The sequence below is a fragment of the Syngnathus acus genome, chromosome 21, assembly GCF_901709675.1.
Source record: "Syngnathus acus chromosome 21, fSynAcu1.2, whole genome shotgun sequence".
Lineage (NCBI taxonomy): Eukaryota > Metazoa > Chordata > Actinopteri > Syngnathiformes > Syngnathidae > Syngnathus > Syngnathus acus.
In genome coordinates, this window is record NC_051105.1 from 2,041,819 (window position 1) to 2,060,321 (window position 18,503).

Genomic DNA, 18,503 nt, shown 5'->3' on the forward strand with positions numbered 1-18,503 from the left:
GCCGTTTAACCTCACATTTGGACACTATCAACGTGGACGCTATCGACGCATGGGTCGAACCGACCCAAAGAACTCAGACTTCGTGTCCAATCAGGAACGAGAATCCAGGGTGACAGAGTTTACCCTCCATTCTGGGAATTAAAAAAACGACAGAATGGAGGCTGAAATAAGTTTTTTTTTTTTTGTGAGGCGACATTTAAGTACAAACGTAAATGAATCACGAGGGAGGCGTTCATGTAAAAAAAAAAAAAAAACATGGCCGAACCAGGTGCGTTCATGTGACCGCGTCTGAAGAGTGTCGATCGTGTGCACATTTCCATGGCGTCATCGAAGGCAGCAGGGAGTGCAGACTTTGCTCAAGGAGGCTTTTGTGCTCCCACCTCGCATGATTTTTAGCTCAAACATTCTGTTCAACAGAACAAATCAAGACTGAATGTATGATGATGCCTTTGGGTAATGCATGAATTATGCCAAGCCAATGCCACCGCTGCAAGTAAGGGACTTAAAAAAAACAGCAACGATAACAGAGCTTAAATAAGTAAAATAATTAGTTTCATTTGTTTTTGTTTTCACTCATCTTGTCCAAAAACAAATTTCTATTTTCAAAAGAGAGTGGTCAAAACCAAAACAAACAGACAAAAACTTAAATTGAAGACGCCCACACACACCATATAATAATATAATCAATCATCATATAATAATATGACATTGTTAAAGGCAGAACTGATGAGCCAACACATTTATTTACATGATGTAAATATGTACAAAACCTAACTAGAACACTACAACATGTCATTCATAAAGTGGAGTAACACCATTTCATTGTAAAAATTAGAGCAGGAGAGGCACCATTTTATTTTGTATAGTTTATGAAAAAATATGATGACGCAACATTTTGATTATTAAAAAATAATGAGCATTTGCTTTTAGACTTGAATGATGAGCTGGATATCATCAGGATAAAAATAATAAAAAAAAAACTTCCCCTTGGGGGACGTAATACATAATGCGTCACTGGAGTTGGACTCTGTAGGCGCATATGAGGAGTTTCACCTGGGAAAAGGCAAACAGACACAATCACAAGGTATGAAAGGAGAGAGGTGCAACACTAATAAATCCTTCAGTGCAAGGTGGCATGCTAGAACGCTAACAATATGTTGACAGGACGGACGCTATTGTGCTAACTGAGCTAGGTCGTATGTTAACAGTTAAAATGCTCAGAACCTGCATGAAACCAAAATGTCAATTCCTGAAAATTTTGAATCTCAGTGGCTCGACACTAATAGTGCTAAAGTCTTCTAAGCTAGGTTGAAAGCCAACATGCAAACATCCAGTCACCTTAGCTGAGGGCGCCTCGGCCAGTCTGATGAAAAGTTTGTTGTTTCCCGCCACAGGACTGAAGGAGTAGATGAAATGACTGTCCTGTTTCAACACAACAAAATGGCCTCAAGTCAATGGCAAGACACAAAATGTCTGACTGTGGCACCAACGCTAAACATACCAGGAAGACGGGCAGCTGGAACTTGTCATTGAGCACCACGGCCTGGACGCCGCATGGGCCGCCTAGACGGGCTGTAATCTCGTTGCGGAAGTTGGCATGGAAGATGAAGAGGAGGATGCCCGTACCTGCAGAGGAAGGACACAAAGCTACAGTTAGCATGTTAATCCCCGCGCCTCAATTTCTTTGCCGAGCAACAAGTGACCAATGGTATTATTTTTACTTTCTGCTGGTGGCTGAGGCTTGTAGGTGAACTCAGTGGAGAATTCAGGCCATTCGCACAGGCGGTGACAAGCCAGCGGGAACACGGGCTCCAATAGAATTAGCCGGTTCTCAAAGTACACCCGGGCCGTCTCCTCGGCCATGCTGGCCAGCCTGTTAAGAGTTGTCTTTTTAGTACGCACGCCACATGCTGCTTCACTAGATCCATAAATAGACTGACATGCTGGTGTGGCTGTTGATAAGGTCGCACACGGCCAGGTAGTTGTTCTGCTTGGCTAAGTACAAGGCGGTGGTCTTGTGCTTGGACTGGAAGCTGCAGTCGGCGCCTTTCTCCAGCAAGAGGCGTACGATGTCTGCGTTGCCTCGCTTGCAAGCCTGGTGGGCAGGCAACGTAAAGCCATTGGTCGAAACCATCGATTGTGTCAAACAAAATGGATCTTCACCTTCATCAATGCCGTTTCTCCTATTTTCGTTTGCGCGTTGACGTATGAGCCCGCCTCCAGTAGGATGGCGACGGTTGTCACAAAATTCTGAAAAAGCAGAAAAGGGTTGAACGCCTAGCACTGTAATCGACAGATAATGTGAAATTCCGCTTTTGTCACCTTTTCGGCGGCGTGCATCAAGGCGGTGGTGCCGTTATGCTGTCGACCGTTCACTCGGACGCCCTTCCTGATCAGCAAACGAAGGATGTCGTCTTGACCGCCCGCTGCCGCCAGCATGCTTAGTGACATTCCGCTGACGTCCTGGGATCACAATACCATATCATGACAACAAAATCGACAATTTGAAAATATAATGTCCACATTCAGTAGTTCCAAAACTGTTCAAATTATAATCAGAGACCAGTACCAGAAAATATGAAATACGACGCAAAATGTTGTATTCGTACTACGTGATGACTGCACCATCACAAAATGTGATGGCAAAACAAAAATGTGGGGGACTGTTAAGACAACAAACGTTTTATTGTACAAGCACAGATTCTAAGTTCCTCACATCATAAAAGGCATTAACTGGGGCCAACGTGGTAACTTATATAAAAAAATTGAAACAGTTACAAGTTTTTTTTTTTGGGGGGGGTGGATACTACCAACAACGCTGGAAGAACATTAAAATGCGAGGACAGCGCTGGAAGCTAATAAGTGATTTTTTTTTCTAAATGTGTTCGACACAATTGCTGTACAAGGTTACGCTTCATACACAGACAAAATTATAAATAAGATCATTGACCTGAACATGGGAACACAGTGCTACTCTTACTGGGGGCTACAACATGAACCATAGAGAAAAGTGTCGAAATGAACATTTGTCAAACGCAACAAACATGGAAAATCATGACAACATTTAGTGTAAATGCAAACACACTCAAAGTAACAATAGTAATGCTTTAGGTTGGAGCCATTTTCTTGGTATTGATGCACAAAGGTCCAATCGACTAAATGAGTTGTCGCCATCCACCAGATCCGTTAAGTACCGGGCCACAGAGCTAGGAAGAAAACAAGTCCTGATTGTGAGCTTTTCCAAAGTACTGTGATTTCCCTTTGTGGCTGCATCTATTGCACCTGATGCCAACTGTAGTGTTTGGACCGCTCGATCCAGTTTCTAAATGCTTGCTGTAACATATCCAGACGTGTAGGTAGTGCTATTTAAAGGGACAGATACACTGGACCGTCCCACTCCGCGTTGGACGCTGGAGTCTCGAGTGCCTGTTTGGGTTCTTCCGTTAGTTTCGGCAGAGCCGCCACTAGGCCACGTCTCTTCATGGATTGAATGTTATTGTGGACAAAATACTTGACTTCTCGCCAGGTACGGCTAATCAAAGCCGGCTCGGCGGCCAGGCACGCGTCGCAGTCCTTTTTGCCCGGCACCTTAACCAGTTTGCAAAAGTCTCCAAACTGGCGCCGGACGGCCGCCTGCTCCTCGATGCTCCATAACCTTTTGTGCCTCTTTTGGGGTTTAGTGGTAGACGGCGTTTGTTTGGGTGGGGTTTTTTGGTGAACCGGAGATGTTGGGGCAGCCTCCTCGTGAACGCTACTGCCTCTGTGGACCGTCGGGACCACCTGGGCACTCGTGGAAGTCCTCGGCTGACTGACCGGGTAGGAAGGCGCGGTGGAGTGATTAAGGGCAGTGAAGGAAGACACCATTGTCCCGCTTTGGTCGCTAAAGGTCGACGGGAAGGCAGAGGAAAAGGCCGGGACCACAGGCGGACTCGGGGTGTTTAGCGTGGTGAATATGGGAAGCATGGAGGTGCTGGGAACACTGAAACTGGGAAGCATTGGGGAGTTCAGAGCCTCAGTGTAGACTGGAGGAGGCATATTTGAGTTATTTGACGGATAAGGAGGAGCCAACGGATGGATACTGTCGGTGTCCGACGCATAAACGGGCGACATGAGCGCACTGGTTGTGCTGAGCGGAGTGAACGTGGGGACCACTTGAGTATCGGTGGAGTTCAGCGGCGCGAATGTGGACATCAGAGGGTGACTGCCGTGGATCGGGTTTGCGTTAGGAGAACACAAGGACATGTAGCTTAAAGGTATCTCTGGGGTGTATGGACTCGGGTCTTGCGGCGGCATGGCCACGCAACAGTTTGTACTCGGTCTCGGGTGGTCTGGAAGAGGCGACGGCAAGCTCGCACCCGCCGGCGCATCATTCAAATGCGTCCTTTGGACAGCGCCTACCAGTTTCTTTGGCTTCACAGCTCTGCCGGTCCCATGCTCCTTTTGCTGGTTACTACGTCTACGCACCGTCTGGATGCTGTTGTGCACATAATTCTTTACGTCGGTCCAAGATCTGCCAGCCAGATCTGGTTCGGCGGCGATGCAGGCGTTACAGTCCTTCTTGCCGGGAACTTTCATCCTCCTTATAAAATCACTCATGTGATGTTTGACGGCAGCCTGCTCACGTTCGCTCCACGGGCGCCTCTTCAAGACGGCTTTGGGCGACACTCCTAAAAATAAGACACCAGTTTGTTGTGAAAACCTGAAGTAGAAAAATCAGAATCTCTGGAACAGAAACTCCCTAAAGACCCCCCCCCCCAGTTGTGCACAGTAGTGAGAAAGGCTTGTCAACATTTTCCTAAACGGCTTTATTTTGATTATTTATTTATTTAACTATGAATTATTTGCTTTGATTATTTTTACACAATGGACCTATGCAATGATCAACAGGTTCTTGCCATCTCTCAGTCACTGAACACAATGGACTCATCTCAAATTGCTCACTTAGAGAATACCAAATTAAAGATGCTCACCATTGCTGGCCGCGACTGACGCTCGCGTGCAGTCCAAGCGGATCAAGTGTTTACTGGCCTCCTCCAACTGCGCTGCGTTTTTGAACAAGGCGTAGCACTCCTGGCTGCTCTTCCCCAGCAGCTCGGCAACCCGATCCAGCTCGCCTTGGCCGAGGCTCATTAGTTGCCAGCAGCAGGCGATCTGTTCCCTGAGCACGGGCGACAAGAGCGCTTCGGGGTTCTTCACGCCGCATTCCACCGCCGCCCTGCGGAAGCAGTCCAGTCCTCGGATGAAGGAGTGGCCTTCGGTTCGGGCAAAGAGGTACGGGTTGTTTCTGGACACGCCTGCGCTTTGGCGATTTTCCACTAGCAAGTCCAGTGCCAAAGTCATCTTTTTGGTGAGCAGCACTAGCGTGTTCCTGCCAAATTGACCTTCCAGTTCCACACGAGTGAAGTGTCCGCATATCTCAAGCTCCAGTTTGGTGCATTTCTTGATTTGATCGGCCAAGGGCACAAAAGCCCCCCAGAGTTTTTTGCCGGCGTACGTTTGCAAGAGGAGCCGTCCGATGTTGCCCACACGCGTTCTGTTGAAAAGGCAAACGTTGGCTAGCGTGGCCTCGCTTAGCTTCTTCCAGTGTGCCACGCTGGGATTGTGCCTCAGCTCCCGCATAGCTTCGTTTCCCTCATCGGCAATGAACCGGTGGAGTTTGATGAGGTCGTCCATCACGCCGGACACATCTACCGTGGCCACCGGAACCTCCGCTTTGGAGGATGAGGACGTTAAGGATCTGCGAGAGAAGCGATCGCTCCATTTGGTATCTACCATGTGTATGAAGGCCCTCACCTCGCCCTCCGTCAGCCGGTCTTCGGTCATGCGACTTTCGCCAAAGACAATCTCGGCGGCCCGTTTCAAGGAGTAGCCGATTTTGGACACCAGGGAAAAGGTTTTGAAGCGACTGCAGCTGGGATCAAAACCGCTGGCTTTTTTGGCGCCCTCTACTGCCAGTTCGAACCTGGACGGAAGGCACATTTGGTGCAGGTAGCGCACGCCGCCATCTAGCTGGTGAACGGCGATCATGAAGCGGCCCAGTTGTCGCATCTTCTGTCCAATGTAGGCAAACTGAGACTTGTCGTGGCCATACTTGGCCAACAAGGCACTGCCGTATTTGCAAATGAGCGGGTCGTGCATAATGTGCCGAGCGATGTCGTCCTGGTGCATGGTGCGGATGATCTCTCTGCAGCCGTCCGTCAAAAACTCCGACCGAGGCAGCAGCTGTGAGGTGGCGCTCTGTCCTACGCTTTCAGCGGTTGGGATTTCAAAAGATTTGTCGTCGCCCTTCCTGGCTTTGCAGGAGCGCTCGTGACGCCACAGGTCGGTTTTGCGGTAAAAGGTGAAGCAGTGCTGGCAAGGGAGAAAGTCCCGGACACATATTTTCGGACTCTGCACCTCGATCTGCTTGGCCACTTCCTTGTCTTCCCATTTCCGCAGAGCTTTGGCTCGTTGCTCATAATCGCCGTTGTCACGGATTTGGTCTAGCATGGTTTGTCTGACTTTGGAACCTCTCGGGAAGTGAATCGCGTGGGCCACGTCGGTTTCCTCGGCGTGTTTCTTCTCCAAGTGCTTCTCCAAGTGGCTGAATGGCATTTGGCAGTAGAAGCAAAAATGCTTTTGACACGGTTCCTTTTCCTCTTCGGTGCTGGATTCCGTATGGACCACCTTCCTGCACGTCCGTTGACTGGACCGGGTAGGCAGTTTGGCTTCGGCACGTTTCCTCCGGCAGCATTTTGTCGCTCTGCCGTTGTCTTTGGTCATCTCCTCGGATGAAACAGACGCTAAATTGTTGGTCTCGGCTTGGACATTTGCTTCCGCTTGGTCGCGGTCCCTCCCATCTGCCATTTGGTTCGGAACATCAACGCTCACATTGTTGACTTTTGGGTCCTCAGACTTTTCTGCAGTTTCTGTTCCTTGACCCGAACCGTGTTCTGATGCCAATGCACCGTTTTGGGGGTTTTCATCTGTGGCGGGAGCACTGCTCTCTTGCGGCCCGTTTAAAAAGTGCGACATAAAAATCCCATCCCTCGGACTCCTCTCATCAAATGACTTCTTCTCGCCCGTTGTGGTGCAAGCCTGCAAGAGAGCAAGTAGACGTATAAGACCAGTCTCCAAAATCAAGAGCTCCCTTTGAAGCGGTCGCTACCACGTCAACAATCATATGCACATGTCCCCGCGGCCGTGTGACGCACCAGCACCTTGGCAATGCCCCGCAAACACCCAAACGCTCATTCAACCAGGCTCTCTGCTCAAGGTGAGCAAAAAAAGTCTCAAAGACAAAACGACACAGGTCTAAGAATTGCCAGTACAAAGACCACGTCACCCATTCAAAGGACAAGTTAATGGCTTTATTGGATCAAGCAGGATAAATAAGCTTGTCAATGGCGTGATGGCATGTTGACCATGAAATGGACAGAATAAAACATTTGGGTGTTTGATTTGACCCTCTAAATGTGTCAAAAGCTAGAATTCTGAGGACATGAAGGGTGATGGGCGCATGTGCTACATGATTATGATGTGTTCTTGTCTGGTGTGTACCTGCTTCTTGTCCACTTTCTTGAGTCTTCCTTGGACATCTTGGTCACCTGAAAACACAGGACAACGTCAAGAGCTCCTAGAGACAACCAGAGGATGTAATAATGTGAGAAAGAAAGAGCATTAGCAGCTATAAATATGCTTAAAAGCTGACTGTTGCAGTCGATTTTATTTTGTTTTAATGGTCATACACTCCAAAAATATTTCATACAGTTGTCTACAGAGTCATAGTAGGATGTTTTTTTTTAATAAAAAGTGTTGAAGCGTTACACCCTTTTTTTTGCTATTATTCTGAAAACAACTATACATGGATTACATTACTACTTTATCAAGAAAAAAAAAAAAGAAAAAGGCTCTTACCTGAAACTTTCACATCAAGAAGGTCCTTGGATGGTGTCGGCAGAAAAGTGACAGATTTGCCCTAAGCCTGTAGGAATTGCCGTTTTGCCCTTACAAGTCACAATCGGACCTGATCTTGAGAAGTCCCCAGTGCGAAAAAAAAAAAAAAAAAAAATACACCCCAGAGGTCCCTTTGCAATCAAAGCGCAATGAACCTTGTTAATGTCGTATTTGACAGGACAAAATGCTAAGCATGGACACACTCATACACACACGGCAGGGCAACCAAGGTGCAAAGTGCTGACTCGTGTTCCACTAATGCAGGAAAACACTCGCGGCTGGCGGTTTGCTCAAACGTAATGTTCAACCGATTGATCTCATTTATTTGAGCAATTTTTAGCTAATCAGTTGATCAAAATAAGGGGTAAATGATCAGCAGAAATACACAAATGTGAGGCAAATAGAAAACATTCAAATGATTCACTCCTACATTTAACAGCACAATGGCGCTCAAATGTGCTTGTTTTTACTTTGTGGATCAATCTTACCTCCTGATCCAAGTTGTACTCCTCTTTGGAATTGAGCGCCAATTTCACCGCCACGTAGTCACCGCTTTTCACGGCATCCCGCAACTCGCCTGCGAGGGAAGAGATATTGAAAAATATTTTCACAATGCTAACAGCTAAAATGCTGTATGCTGCTTCTACAGGGTCCGGCAAAATGATCTGACACATTTTTGGGTTAAAAAAAAAAAAAAATACAAATAAAGTAAAGAAACAAAAAACAAATTTTTATTTTATAAAAGTACATATAATGCCATTTTGTTTCATTTGGTTTTAAAAATGAAATCAGTCAAATGAGAGCCGTTATTGTCCACACACTGTCGAAGGCGTTCGTGAAAGTTGTCCATAACTCGGCGGATCATTTGATGGGGAATGGCAGAAACAAAATCACAAGAAAACGAAACGAAAATGAAACGAAACAAAATGGCATTATATGTACTTTTCGAAAATTAAAAAAAAAAAAAACTTTTTTGTTTCTTTAATTTATTTGCATTTTATTAATGCTACATATGTGTCAGATCATTTTGCCGGACCCGGTATGAATACGTGCTACAGTGCCGCGGGAGAGCTAGAATGCTAACATGCTAATGTTGATATGCTGATGTACAGCTAGATATAGTACCGACAGGAGGAATTTTACTCTGTAGTCTGGTGCGATTCAAAATGAGAACTGATAAAATGCTAATATGCTAAAAGCAGGCTAGTGTGGGGAAAAAAGAAAACTCACTCTGTGATAACGGAGGGCCTGACAGGATCTCGTCATCTCCATTTAGATGTTTCTGGAAATCGTCCAGAGTCATCCAGTCAAGGTTGAGATCCATGCCCAAACTCAACGTGGCCGGGCCTTTGTCTGTTTGTAGGAGTGGGAAAAGACACTCAAATCAAAAACCTATTTCATCTTCCGGACAACAATCCATTATTGATCAGACAGTTTTTGATTGGTCAGTCAAATTGGGTAAACTCACCAGATTTGTCAGGGCCCTCCGTTGATTGCTGGTCCACGTGGTCATCAGACACATTGAAATGTCTGGGCTCGCTGTCCTCCCGTTTCCTTTTCTTATCTTCGGGTGGTCCCTTCCTGTCCCAGCCAGGCCGAGTCTGGTTGTCCTCTGGCTTTCCGTCTCCGGTTCTCGACTTGTTCTCTCCTTCCAGCTCGTCGCTGTCCAGGCTGAAGCCGTACCCCTGGCCTGCTCTGGGGACAGCTGGGCGTACGGAAGACCAGGCTTGACGTTATTCGAGAGAAACTTGTGATAAAAAAAAACAATCGGGGACTCTACCTTCAGGCAGCTTGGACTTTTCCGACCTTTCGGCTTCTTTCAGTGTAGGAGACTCTTTGACAGGTTTGATTTTCTCAATCTTTCCAAGGATCTGAAAGGGAACTTTCTATTAATTGTGGAACACAGTTACACAAAGGCGCCGGGCCTTTGAATTCAGAAATACATAAAAAAATGAATGTGGAAATACCTTGGATGGCTTACTGGCGGTCTTTTCCGCCGGTGTCCTGCGGGGGGCTCGGTCCTTGGCCTCGCAGTTGAGAAGGAAGGTCTCAAAAAGGTTGGTGGAGCCTTTGGGATCCTCCCTGGCCGCCTCGTCCTCCCGGGGCTTGGTGGCGGCGGGGGCGGCGGCTGCCTTGGCGGCCAGGACGGACTCCTGGCTTTTGCTCTTGCCCTTGCGGTGCAGACTCGAACTATCGCTGGAGTCGGATGAGGGTGGCCCGGCATCCTCGCGGACTCTGGAGGCGGTCAGCGTCTTGAGCTTGAGGAGGCTGCTCTCCTTCAGCTTGCTCTTCTTGTCCTGCGTCAGGTCTTTAGTGGCCTTAAGTTTGACGTCAGGCTTCTGTTTGGGCTTGGAGCGGTGTTCGTCCAGGCGAAGCCTGTCCTTCTTGGCAGACGAGTCTGACAGGCCTTCACTGAGGTCCTCGTCCGAAGACATGACGCTGTACTCCTTCCTGTTTTTTTTCTTCTTGGACTCCTCGCCACCTCTGTCCTTCCTGTGCTTGCCATCTTTGCTCTTCTCCTTCTTGGCCTTCTTGGGCAGCGCCTCATCTTCATTGTCTGACTCAATCAGACGTTTCTTCATCTCGGTTGTCTTCTCCTCTTCCTCGTCCGTCTCTGGAGCGGGCAGAGGCTTGACCTCATCTCGCCACTTGTCCTTCTTTTTCTTCTTCTTCTTGCGAGGAAGTTCCTCCTCCTCCTCCTCCTGCTCCCGAGTCTTCTTCTTCTTCTTTTTCTTCTTGACGACAAGCATGTCGTTAGGAGGCCGGTCCTTGTCGCTCTCACTCTCAGAGTCAGCATCAAACACGTCACTCTTGGTGGGCAGCGTCTTGGGGGAAAGAAGGAGGTCTTGCTTCAATTTTTTGCACTTGTATGACAGTTAACGTGTTTTTATAAAAGGACAGAGGACAATATTAAGACTATATCTCCAAGTATATCTGCCAGGCAAAAATAAATATGTGAGGTGGCCTCACTAGAATGGGCTTCCTGTCTTCGGGTTCCTGCTTGTCTTCTGTGGCAGCCTTCTTGTACGCCAGCAGGACCTCTCGACAGTCCTCCAGGTGGCCTTCCGGCTCCCAGGTGTCGTCATCTGAGCAGTAACCTTTCCAGCGTACACGGTACAGCACCTCACCCTGGAAAAACATATTTATGGCAATGCTTACATGCTGCCTAAGACATTTTCAGGACTTAGTATTGTTTATATAATAAACACTATAAAAACTATAATAAAAACTGTTATAATACAAAATCACTACTATAAACACAAAAGAAAAGTCTTCACAAATAATAAATATAATGTAGTGTGGTTCTGACTCCTTATTGTCATGATAGGATTTAAACAACGTTAGGTAATAACACATTATCATCATTTTAACATTTCATGTCCATTGGTGCGACATCTAATGGAACAAAAATGGACAGCGCGTTGTTGCTAGCGTGGCGAGAACGGCTCCACAAAGCCGCCTCCGTGTACATCAACAGCAAACAGACGTGAGACAAGCCGCTAAGTTAGCACCCCTTAACATCAAGGCTATGGTTAGCCTGTTAGCCTTAAACGCTAGGCTAGCCTGCTAGCCTCGTTTGCGAGCCTTACCTCCTCCACACGCATATCGATGATTCTCTCCACTTCGTACACGTTCTCCTCTTCGTCCTGCTCGCTGTCCACCGGCTCCATTTTCATAACATGGCCCTCCATCGTCACGCTCGCCCAAGCTTTCTTTTGGTGGAATCCGACCTCAATGAGGCGAGGCGATGGAGAAGGAAGAAACGATGGACCTGACAGCGGGAACTGGCTAGCGGCTACTGCTAGCCAATAGGGGATCAAGCACACACCCCCAACTGTGATGCCTTCACGGACCGTCTGGTTCACATGCGGAGACCTTCGAAAATTACCGCGTGGAAAAATTCTCAAGGCTTAAAACTCGTATATTCAGAGGTATTCAATTACAAATCTTGAACAATACACATTTTCTTTTTAATGACTCAAAGGCAAAACAGACCCGTAACAATGGGCGGGCCACGGGGGGCTGTCGCCCCCACCAAGATGGATGGCATCATATTGGGCATGTCATTATTTCGATACTGAAAAAATAGCCCAGTATTGTAACGTATCAACTCAAACACAAAAGCGTATGTAAGAAGTTAAAATATATTTGCTAGCCAAAAAAAAAAAAAAATCAACACAAATTGGGTTCCTTGGAAACGCAAAAGTACCTTGGCTCTGATAATATTGAAAAACACTGAACTGCCACACATAAAAACATTCACAGGCAAATAAAAAAACAAGTTTTTTGTAAGACTTCAAATGCCAAATATAATCTTGAGATCTGCAAGGGAAAGCTTGGTGCCAGCGTCGCCTGTTCCGGACAGCACGCTCTGGGCCAGTTGCTTCTTTTTGGCCTGCAGCGTGGCAATCTTCTGCTCCACTGTGCCCTTGCACTCAAATCTGCACGCAAAAACCAGTCCTGTAGAAGCTTGAGGTTCAAGCGTCAGTGTCCAGTTTACCTGTGGATGGTGACATCTCTCTTCTGTCCCACGCGGTAGATTCGGTCGCAGGCTTGGTCCTCTAGGGCTGGGTTCCTGTCAAACACCACAAAAAGACTTTTCAGCAAAACATACCAAAGTATCAGGGAAAAAATCCTCAAATTCACTCCAAGAAACTATTTCCGGAAATATCCCCGCCGCTTTGCAGATCGCTCACCAGTGCATGTCCATAAGGAAGAGATGATTCCCGCCCACCAAATTGAGGCCGACTCCTCCGGCACAGAGAGACACCAGCATCACCTTCCAGAAGAAGATAGAAAGAGACGTTTGGAAAATTAATGACGGAAATTGCGAGCAGCAGAGGTCCAGAAAGTAAAAAACCCCGCCACGGTTCGGCTTTAGCTGCAGGTGCTTCTGCGAAAAGTCACCTGATGTCCCTTGGGGTTGCTGTTGAATTCCTCCACCAGGTCCACGCGGCGTTTAGGGTTGACGGCTCCATTGATGACGCCGTAGCGCAGGCCCATCTGCTGCAGATGGACGGCCACGATTTGGAGCATACTGGTCCACTGGGACACGATCACACTGCCTCAACAGAGCGTTTTGTAAGTCATACAGAGGAGAACACAAAGGTTGTGCTCGGGCTAGTCCCCATCAATGTTTGTGATACACATTTTGGGGCTGAGCTAGCACCATACTTGCTGATTTTTTATTCCCGGTTACCTTTTTTGGTTGTCACCTTTAGCTCGAATGGCCTCCAACTCTGAGACAAGGGCAGAAATCTGCAAGAATTATTTTTTTTAAGTGATTGTTCGTTTGGAAATAAAATTCAATGTGAGACTTTTTCTGTTCATCTTTTTATGACAGACACGTCCATCCAATTTCAGGTCACTCCATGACACTCCCCAAACCTTCTCACAAAATAGAAGCCAAAATGGATGCTTAGAATCAAAATGGCCGCCGTGTCGTTTGTTTCTTGCCGCCTAATTTGGTGTCACCTTTCTTGGGTACAAAATGATCCAATTGATGATGCATGCGCACTGTCAGGATGTCGCATTGCATCTGTTGCAGCAATGCCACCCTCATGCCCACCTTGGTGCTCCTGCTGCGCTCCTCAAAGAGCCGTGAAGGGAAACGTGTCCCGTTCAGGCCCACCGTGTCCTCGCCGGCATCTGACGTGGACGTGAGGGACAGAGCGTTGAGCTGCTCCTCCAGGGACAGGACCACATCGTCGCCTTGCAGCTCCGAAGCGTCCAGAGTCTGAGTCAGATGGAGGGAAGTGAAGATGGGCAGCGCGTGTGTGTGTGTGTGCACACACGTGTGTGTCTGTACCTTTTGGAGCAGTGACAGGTGGCAGCAGCACTGTCGCAGACGCAGCAGCAGGGATAAGATGTGGGCGGTGCTGGTCGTCTGCGGAGGTTGTTGGGACGAGGACACAGGCGAGTCGGTCTGGGACGAGGCAAACTCCTGCGACACTGAAGGGGAGCAATGGGGAGATGTCTTCATCTTATTCTTTTCGTTTTTAAACTCAGTTGACGCCTTACCCTTGTTAAAGGGATTGGAAGCAGAGACGTGCTTTCCCTTCATGTCGCTCCCTTCGTGCCTCTTCAAGTAGTTCTGCAGAGTAGATCTAGAACCAAAAGAGCAGCTCAAGTATGCTAGAACTAGACAAAGGAAACCTAAAATGGTCTCCTCAGAGCAAAATGGCGGTTCCTGAAACAGAAGTATTGTTTTGTCACCTGGACTGGGCAAAGACCACGTCATAGACGGCTTGCTCGTCCTCCGACAGTTGCAGTTGATGCACCTTACAGGTCCGGTCGGGAAGCGCCACCTGTTGGCCAAATATTCACATTGTTTTAGTCACAGGCCTGCGTGACAATCCATCAAGATTCCCTACCAGCGGTTCTCCAGAAGAATCCCGCTGGTCTTTGGTGCGTCGCAGCAGCAGAGTCCTGGTCAGGATGTTGAGTCGCTCCCTGCCGCGCTTGGAGCCGTTATCCACCTGCGCCTTCCACAGTTTGAACTCGTCAAACGGAGAACAGCGCAGGAACCTTTGTAGGGTAGTAAAACAATTTCAAAAGATGGAATTTCACCGGGTACCACAGTTAACGGCTTCCAAGCCAATAAGAACATCGCTAATCGGATTTGATTGGAAGTCAACAAAATATATATATTGTTGATCGGATCCAGCTGAAACATGAGCTGAACTTGTGCTTGGGGGAGGTAATCACAAAGGCTGGTCTTACTTGAGCAGCGAGTACATGTCCAGCAGGTTGTTCTGGATGGGCGTTCCGGTCATGGCCCAGCGGGCGGCCGCCGTCAGCTGGCACACGGCCATGGACTGCTGTACCTTGGGGTTCTTGATGTTGTGCGCCTCATCCAAGATCACCCGCGCCCACGCCACACGTATGAGGGGGCTGCCGTTCGCCACCGCCGCCTGAGGAAGTATATCGCCTAAAAAGTTAGCTTGCTCAACTGTACTTCCTACCCACCGCATTGTTGGCCTCCTGGTTGGGTTTGTCCACCTCCTTCTGGCTGGGCGTTTCTCGGGACACCAAGGCGTACGTGGTCACCACCACGTCGTGTTGAGCCAGCCTGACGGACACGGACGGATGGCACCATTTGTGAGTCAAACTGCACCGGCCTTAGCGTTAGCGAGCATGTGCTTGAGCTCACATTCGGGCGTTCTTCTTGCGGTCGGACCCGTGGTACAAGTACACGCTGAGCCGGCTCCCCTTTACGTGTCGCTCAATCTCCTTCTTCCAGTGGTGGACCAGCGAGGCCGGGCAGATGACCAGGGTGCTTTTGGACGGCACCGCTCGGCAATCTGGATGAAGTCCAATTTATTATGATTTTTTTTGAATAATTTACTTTGAATTCCAGTTCCAGGCTATTTGCTGCAAATGATACCAGTTTTTGACAGCCAGCTCTCATGCTTCTCCTCCTCCTCCTCCTCCTCCTTTTTCTTGTCTTCTCCGTCTTCAGCCTTTGCGTTGATCTTCTGCGCCAATACGAGCGCGATCATGGTGAGCGTTTTCCCCAGGCCCATGTCGTCGGCTGAGGCGACAAATGCGACGCGTGTCAAAAACAAATTTCAGTTGAAGATGAAAAGCTTTGGAGTGGCGCACTTTACCCAAAATGCCTCCACACGGATTTTGCTCTTCCCTCCAGAGCAGCCAGGCTAAACCGCTCCTCTGGTGGGCCAGCAGCGGAACCTTGAGCCCCTTAGGGTCCGGAGCCTCGGCGTCGGGGGCCGGGCAGGACTCTAGCGACCTGTGCAGATGGTCAATGGCCTCGCTTGTGGCGTTCTTCACCGCCAGCAGACGGTTGTCCGTCATACGGCCGCCGTAGAAGGCCTGGTGTGCTACAATGACCACATGAATGAATATTGAGAATATTTTTGTGGCTATCGTCATGCTTTAGAAAAAAAACAACATTCAAATTGATAACATCCTCGGTGAAGCCATTTACCTTCAGACATCTGCCTTGGCTGAAGTTGCTGTCTTTGGGCGGGAAGTGCTGGAATGAGGATGGTGGCGCCCGGGCGGCTGGGGGCGTTCTCACCCTGGCTGCTGGTTGGCCTCTCGTCTGCGGGACTGAGGTTGAGAGACTCCAGCGCCGCCTCCAGCTCTTGAACCTGAGTCCTCAGACGCTCGCCTTTGTCTGGCAGCGCCGCCACGTTCACCGCTGCCAGGGTGGCCTTGAGCGCATCGTACGACCGATAGCCAAGATAGTTAGTGCCATTATACAACAGTCAGAAAAGTAATGAAGTTACTTTTTCAAAATAACCGAGGCAACACTGTTCTGGCTCACCTTTTTCTGCTGGAGCTGAGTGGACAGCATCCTGTGCATCCCCCGGGGGTCCCTCAGTGGAGCTTTCACATTGGAGGCTGGCTGAAAGCCAGAGTAGGAGGTCAGTGGCTTCTGGATGGCGGTCTTTTGAGGGGGTTTTACGGACACCAGCACCACGTCTTCGTCCTCTTCGTCGTCATCTTGGAACTGGTTGCTTTGACGGTGTCTCCATGGTGCGTCGTCCGACCCTCCTGAAGCAACCGTTTTGTTTTTTGGCGCAGGCACGGAAGCACTTGCTTTGGACAAACCTCCAGAGGCAACCATCACCTTTTTGAGCACAGATTTGGAGGCACTTGACTCCGATACGGAACTTACGGAGGCACCCATGTTGCTTTTGATGGCCGTATCACTTTTGGGCACAGAAGTGGAGATTTCTCTTGTTGCACAGTCTTCGGAAGTGGCCATGTCGCTTTTGGGCACAGATGTAGTGACGCCGGGGTTGGCCATGTCGCTTTTGGGCTTCGAAGTGCTTGGAGGAGATGTTTTATCGACAGACTTTGTCTTCACCTTCATCCCCACTGGAAGATGTTTGGCCCTGTATGTGTCGCCATCTGTGATTGGCCTATCTTGCCCTTCATCTCCTGGACTTTTCTTTGCCATTTCGTCTTTGCTCTTACTTTCTATTTGCGTCCACTTCGATTCTTGGCCCACTTTTTCTGGAACTTTAAAGGGGTTTCGCACAAGTGGCAGAGAAGCAGCTTGTGCCGTTTTTTCACACTTATTCTCTTCGTTCTCCGGCTGTAAAATAATGATGGACATTGACAACATTATCTGTAGTAGTTTTTTTTTTTTTTAACCTTTTCTGCGCATTGGAGTAAATGTCAAATAGGGTCTTACCACAGTCCAAGGTACATGTCCACACCATTGCTGCCCAGATTTTCTACCTTCCACACACCTGTAGAACAACCTGAGGAATAAAGAAAATACAATGTCGTATATGAGTCTGCAAAAACTCATACGTATACATATTTGCGTAGGAAATAAGATTTATATACATAGGCTACTTAGGTTAAAAAAGAAAAAGTTCAGACTCTGAAATGTCCTTTTTAGGCTGGCACAAGACAATACATTCACTGTTTTACAATATCAGCAAAGCCCTTATTTAGGCCACTCTTAAGGGGAATCTTTTCTTTCTCAGGATCTGGTGCGACTGCTGTTGATGCTCCCTGACTGGGTTCATGTTCGTAGAAGTCCATTTTTATCTTATTTTGAGCCGCACATACTGCACATGCCAGAAAGCACTAATCGCAACTTGAAGTTCGATAGTTACCACCCACCTGCACTGCTGCTGCTGCTGGCGAAAAGATAACGCTTGCAGCTCGACCATGGAGTCCTCGTGCAGGAGGCAGTGGGAGGCCGAGATACTGAAGGGGAAGGAGGATGCTGTCAACTTCAACTCGTTGTCCAAATAAACTCACAAACTGTAGAGACACACTAAACAGACCTGGCCACTTTGCTGAAGTTACAGCCACGCTTGTCCACACACACGTAGAAGCTTTTGCCTTGACTTGGTCCATCTTTCACCCCTGTCTTCAGCAAACATACGCCACCTGAAAGACAACACAAGAATAATTGTGGGTTAAATAAGAACGTAACAAGAAGCCCGAACCGTTTAATGTGTACTTTACCGTGGACATCACACGTAACTTTCTCCATAATTGACTATCTATTCCAACACGGTTCGAAATGAGGTTCTCAATTTTTTATTATTTTTTGTATCAACCAATCGGTGTTCGCCAAAAGGGAGTTTCAATGTACGCGTTTCAGTATAAAAGTAATCCTCTTAATTTCAGCTACGTTTGTCGTAACATTTACAGGATTAGAAAATCCCAGTTTTAAATGAGTGTTAATGTGATTTCAAATATATTCCATGACTTTCTTTCGTTGAATAAAGATATTTCTAGAACCTATTCTCTTATTGTGAAAAAGGGAGTGTACAGAGGCGCTGACAGCTTCCAAGTTTTTTTTTTTTTTTTTTTTAAAGCAAAATAACTCTTTTGTCTGGTTATCTTATCAAAGTGCTGTATATTACCTCATTAGCTGCACCCCAAACGATACAATATACCCGACATTATGTAGAATAAATTATTTTGAATACAGTGATTCCTTAATGGTGCGCTTCCCCTTTGAGCCAGCTGATGGCGCTCGCGACTTTGCATTAGTCCTGAAGAAATCTGCCGCTCTTCGCTCTTACAGTCTACGTCACTCTCGCGGTCTTTGTTTTGACATGGCGGCAAGT

General features: G+C 47.8%; 2 protein-coding genes across 8 annotated transcripts; both read right to left on the reverse strand.

Moving 5' to 3' along the window:
* Positions 1-724: 724 nt before the first annotated feature.
* On the reverse strand, positions 725-11,759 carry mphosph8 (M-phase phosphoprotein 8). Of its 6 annotated transcripts, XM_037240035.1 has the most exons (14): positions 11,526-11,756; positions 10,906-11,064; positions 9,903-10,760; positions 9,716-9,806; positions 9,404-9,640; positions 9,166-9,288; positions 8,424-8,512; positions 2,323-2,463; positions 2,164-2,250; positions 1,941-2,095; positions 1,722-1,873; positions 1,502-1,626; positions 1,339-1,422; positions 725-1,053 (listed from the first exon to the last, which is right to left on the reverse strand). In XM_037240035.1, exons 1-14 carry the CDS (start codon positions 11,625-11,627, stop codon positions 1,012-1,014), a joined length of 2,445 nt encoding a protein of 814 aa, XP_037095930.1. In that variant the 5' UTR covers positions 11,628-11,756; the 3' UTR covers positions 725-1,011. The 6 variants fall into 6 exon arrangements, 5 of the variants coding, with proteins under 5 accessions (XP_037095930.1, XP_037095927.1, XP_037095926.1 ...); XR_005096154.1 differs by lacking the exons at positions 725-1,053; positions 1,339-1,422; positions 1,502-1,626; ... (2 more) ...; positions 2,164-2,250; positions 2,323-2,463 and adding exons at positions 2,667-3,206; positions 3,283-4,667; positions 4,971-7,077 and having other exon boundaries at positions 11,526-11,759; XM_037240032.1 differs by lacking the exons at positions 725-1,053; positions 1,339-1,422; positions 1,502-1,626; ... (2 more) ...; positions 2,164-2,250; positions 2,323-2,463 and adding exons at positions 2,667-4,667; positions 4,971-6,938; positions 6,969-7,077 and having other exon boundaries at positions 11,526-11,759.
* A 131-nt stretch (positions 11,760-11,890) lies between these two features.
* On the reverse strand, positions 11,891-18,000 carry ttf2 (transcription termination factor, RNA polymerase II). Of its 2 annotated transcripts, none has more exons than XM_037240039.1 (21): positions 17,893-18,000; positions 17,709-17,814; positions 17,542-17,628; positions 17,102-17,171; positions 16,226-17,002; positions 15,884-16,112; positions 15,546-15,776; positions 15,323-15,469; positions 15,089-15,239; positions 14,908-15,007; positions 14,659-14,849; positions 14,310-14,463; positions 14,152-14,243; positions 13,957-14,042; positions 13,745-13,887; positions 13,505-13,672; positions 13,136-13,194; positions 12,844-12,997; positions 12,633-12,715; positions 12,437-12,511; positions 11,891-12,377 (listed from the first exon to the last, which is right to left on the reverse strand). In XM_037240039.1, exons 1-21 carry the CDS (start codon positions 17,918-17,920, stop codon positions 12,233-12,235), a joined length of 3,276 nt encoding a protein of 1,091 aa, XP_037095934.1. In that variant the 5' UTR covers positions 17,921-18,000; the 3' UTR covers positions 11,891-12,232. The 2 variants fall into 2 exon arrangements, with proteins under 2 accessions (XP_037095934.1, XP_037095932.1); XM_037240037.1 differs by having other exon boundaries at positions 14,905-15,007.
* Positions 18,001-18,503: the final 503 nt, after the last annotated feature.

Excerpts from the sequence above, each read along its gene's own strand:
- mphosph8 (XM_037240031.1), bottom strand. The coding sequence starts at position 11,627 with ATGGAGGGCCATGTTATGAAAATGGAGCCGGTGGACAGCGAGCAGGAC. Across the intron at positions 10,761-10,905 it reads AAGACAGGAAGCCCATTCTA|ACGCTGCCCACCAAGAGTGA; the intron begins GTGAGGCCACCT and ends CTTTCCCCCAAG. Across the intron at positions 7,078-8,423 it reads AGTACAACTTGGATCAGGAG|GCTTGCACCACAACGGGCGA; the intron begins GTAAGATTGATC and ends GCTCTCTTGCAG.
- ttf2 (XM_037240037.1), bottom strand. The coding sequence starts at position 17,920 with ATGGAGAAAGTTACGTGTGATGTCCACG. Across the intron at positions 14,850-14,904 it reads ACCAGGAGGCCAACAATGCG|GCGGCGGTGGCGAACGGCAG; the intron begins GTGGGTAGGAAG and ends ATACTTCCTCAG. Across the intron at positions 13,888-13,956 it reads TTCCAATCCCTTTAACAAGG|TGTCGCAGGAGTTTGCCTCG; the intron begins GTAAGGCGTCAA and ends GCTCCCCTTCAG.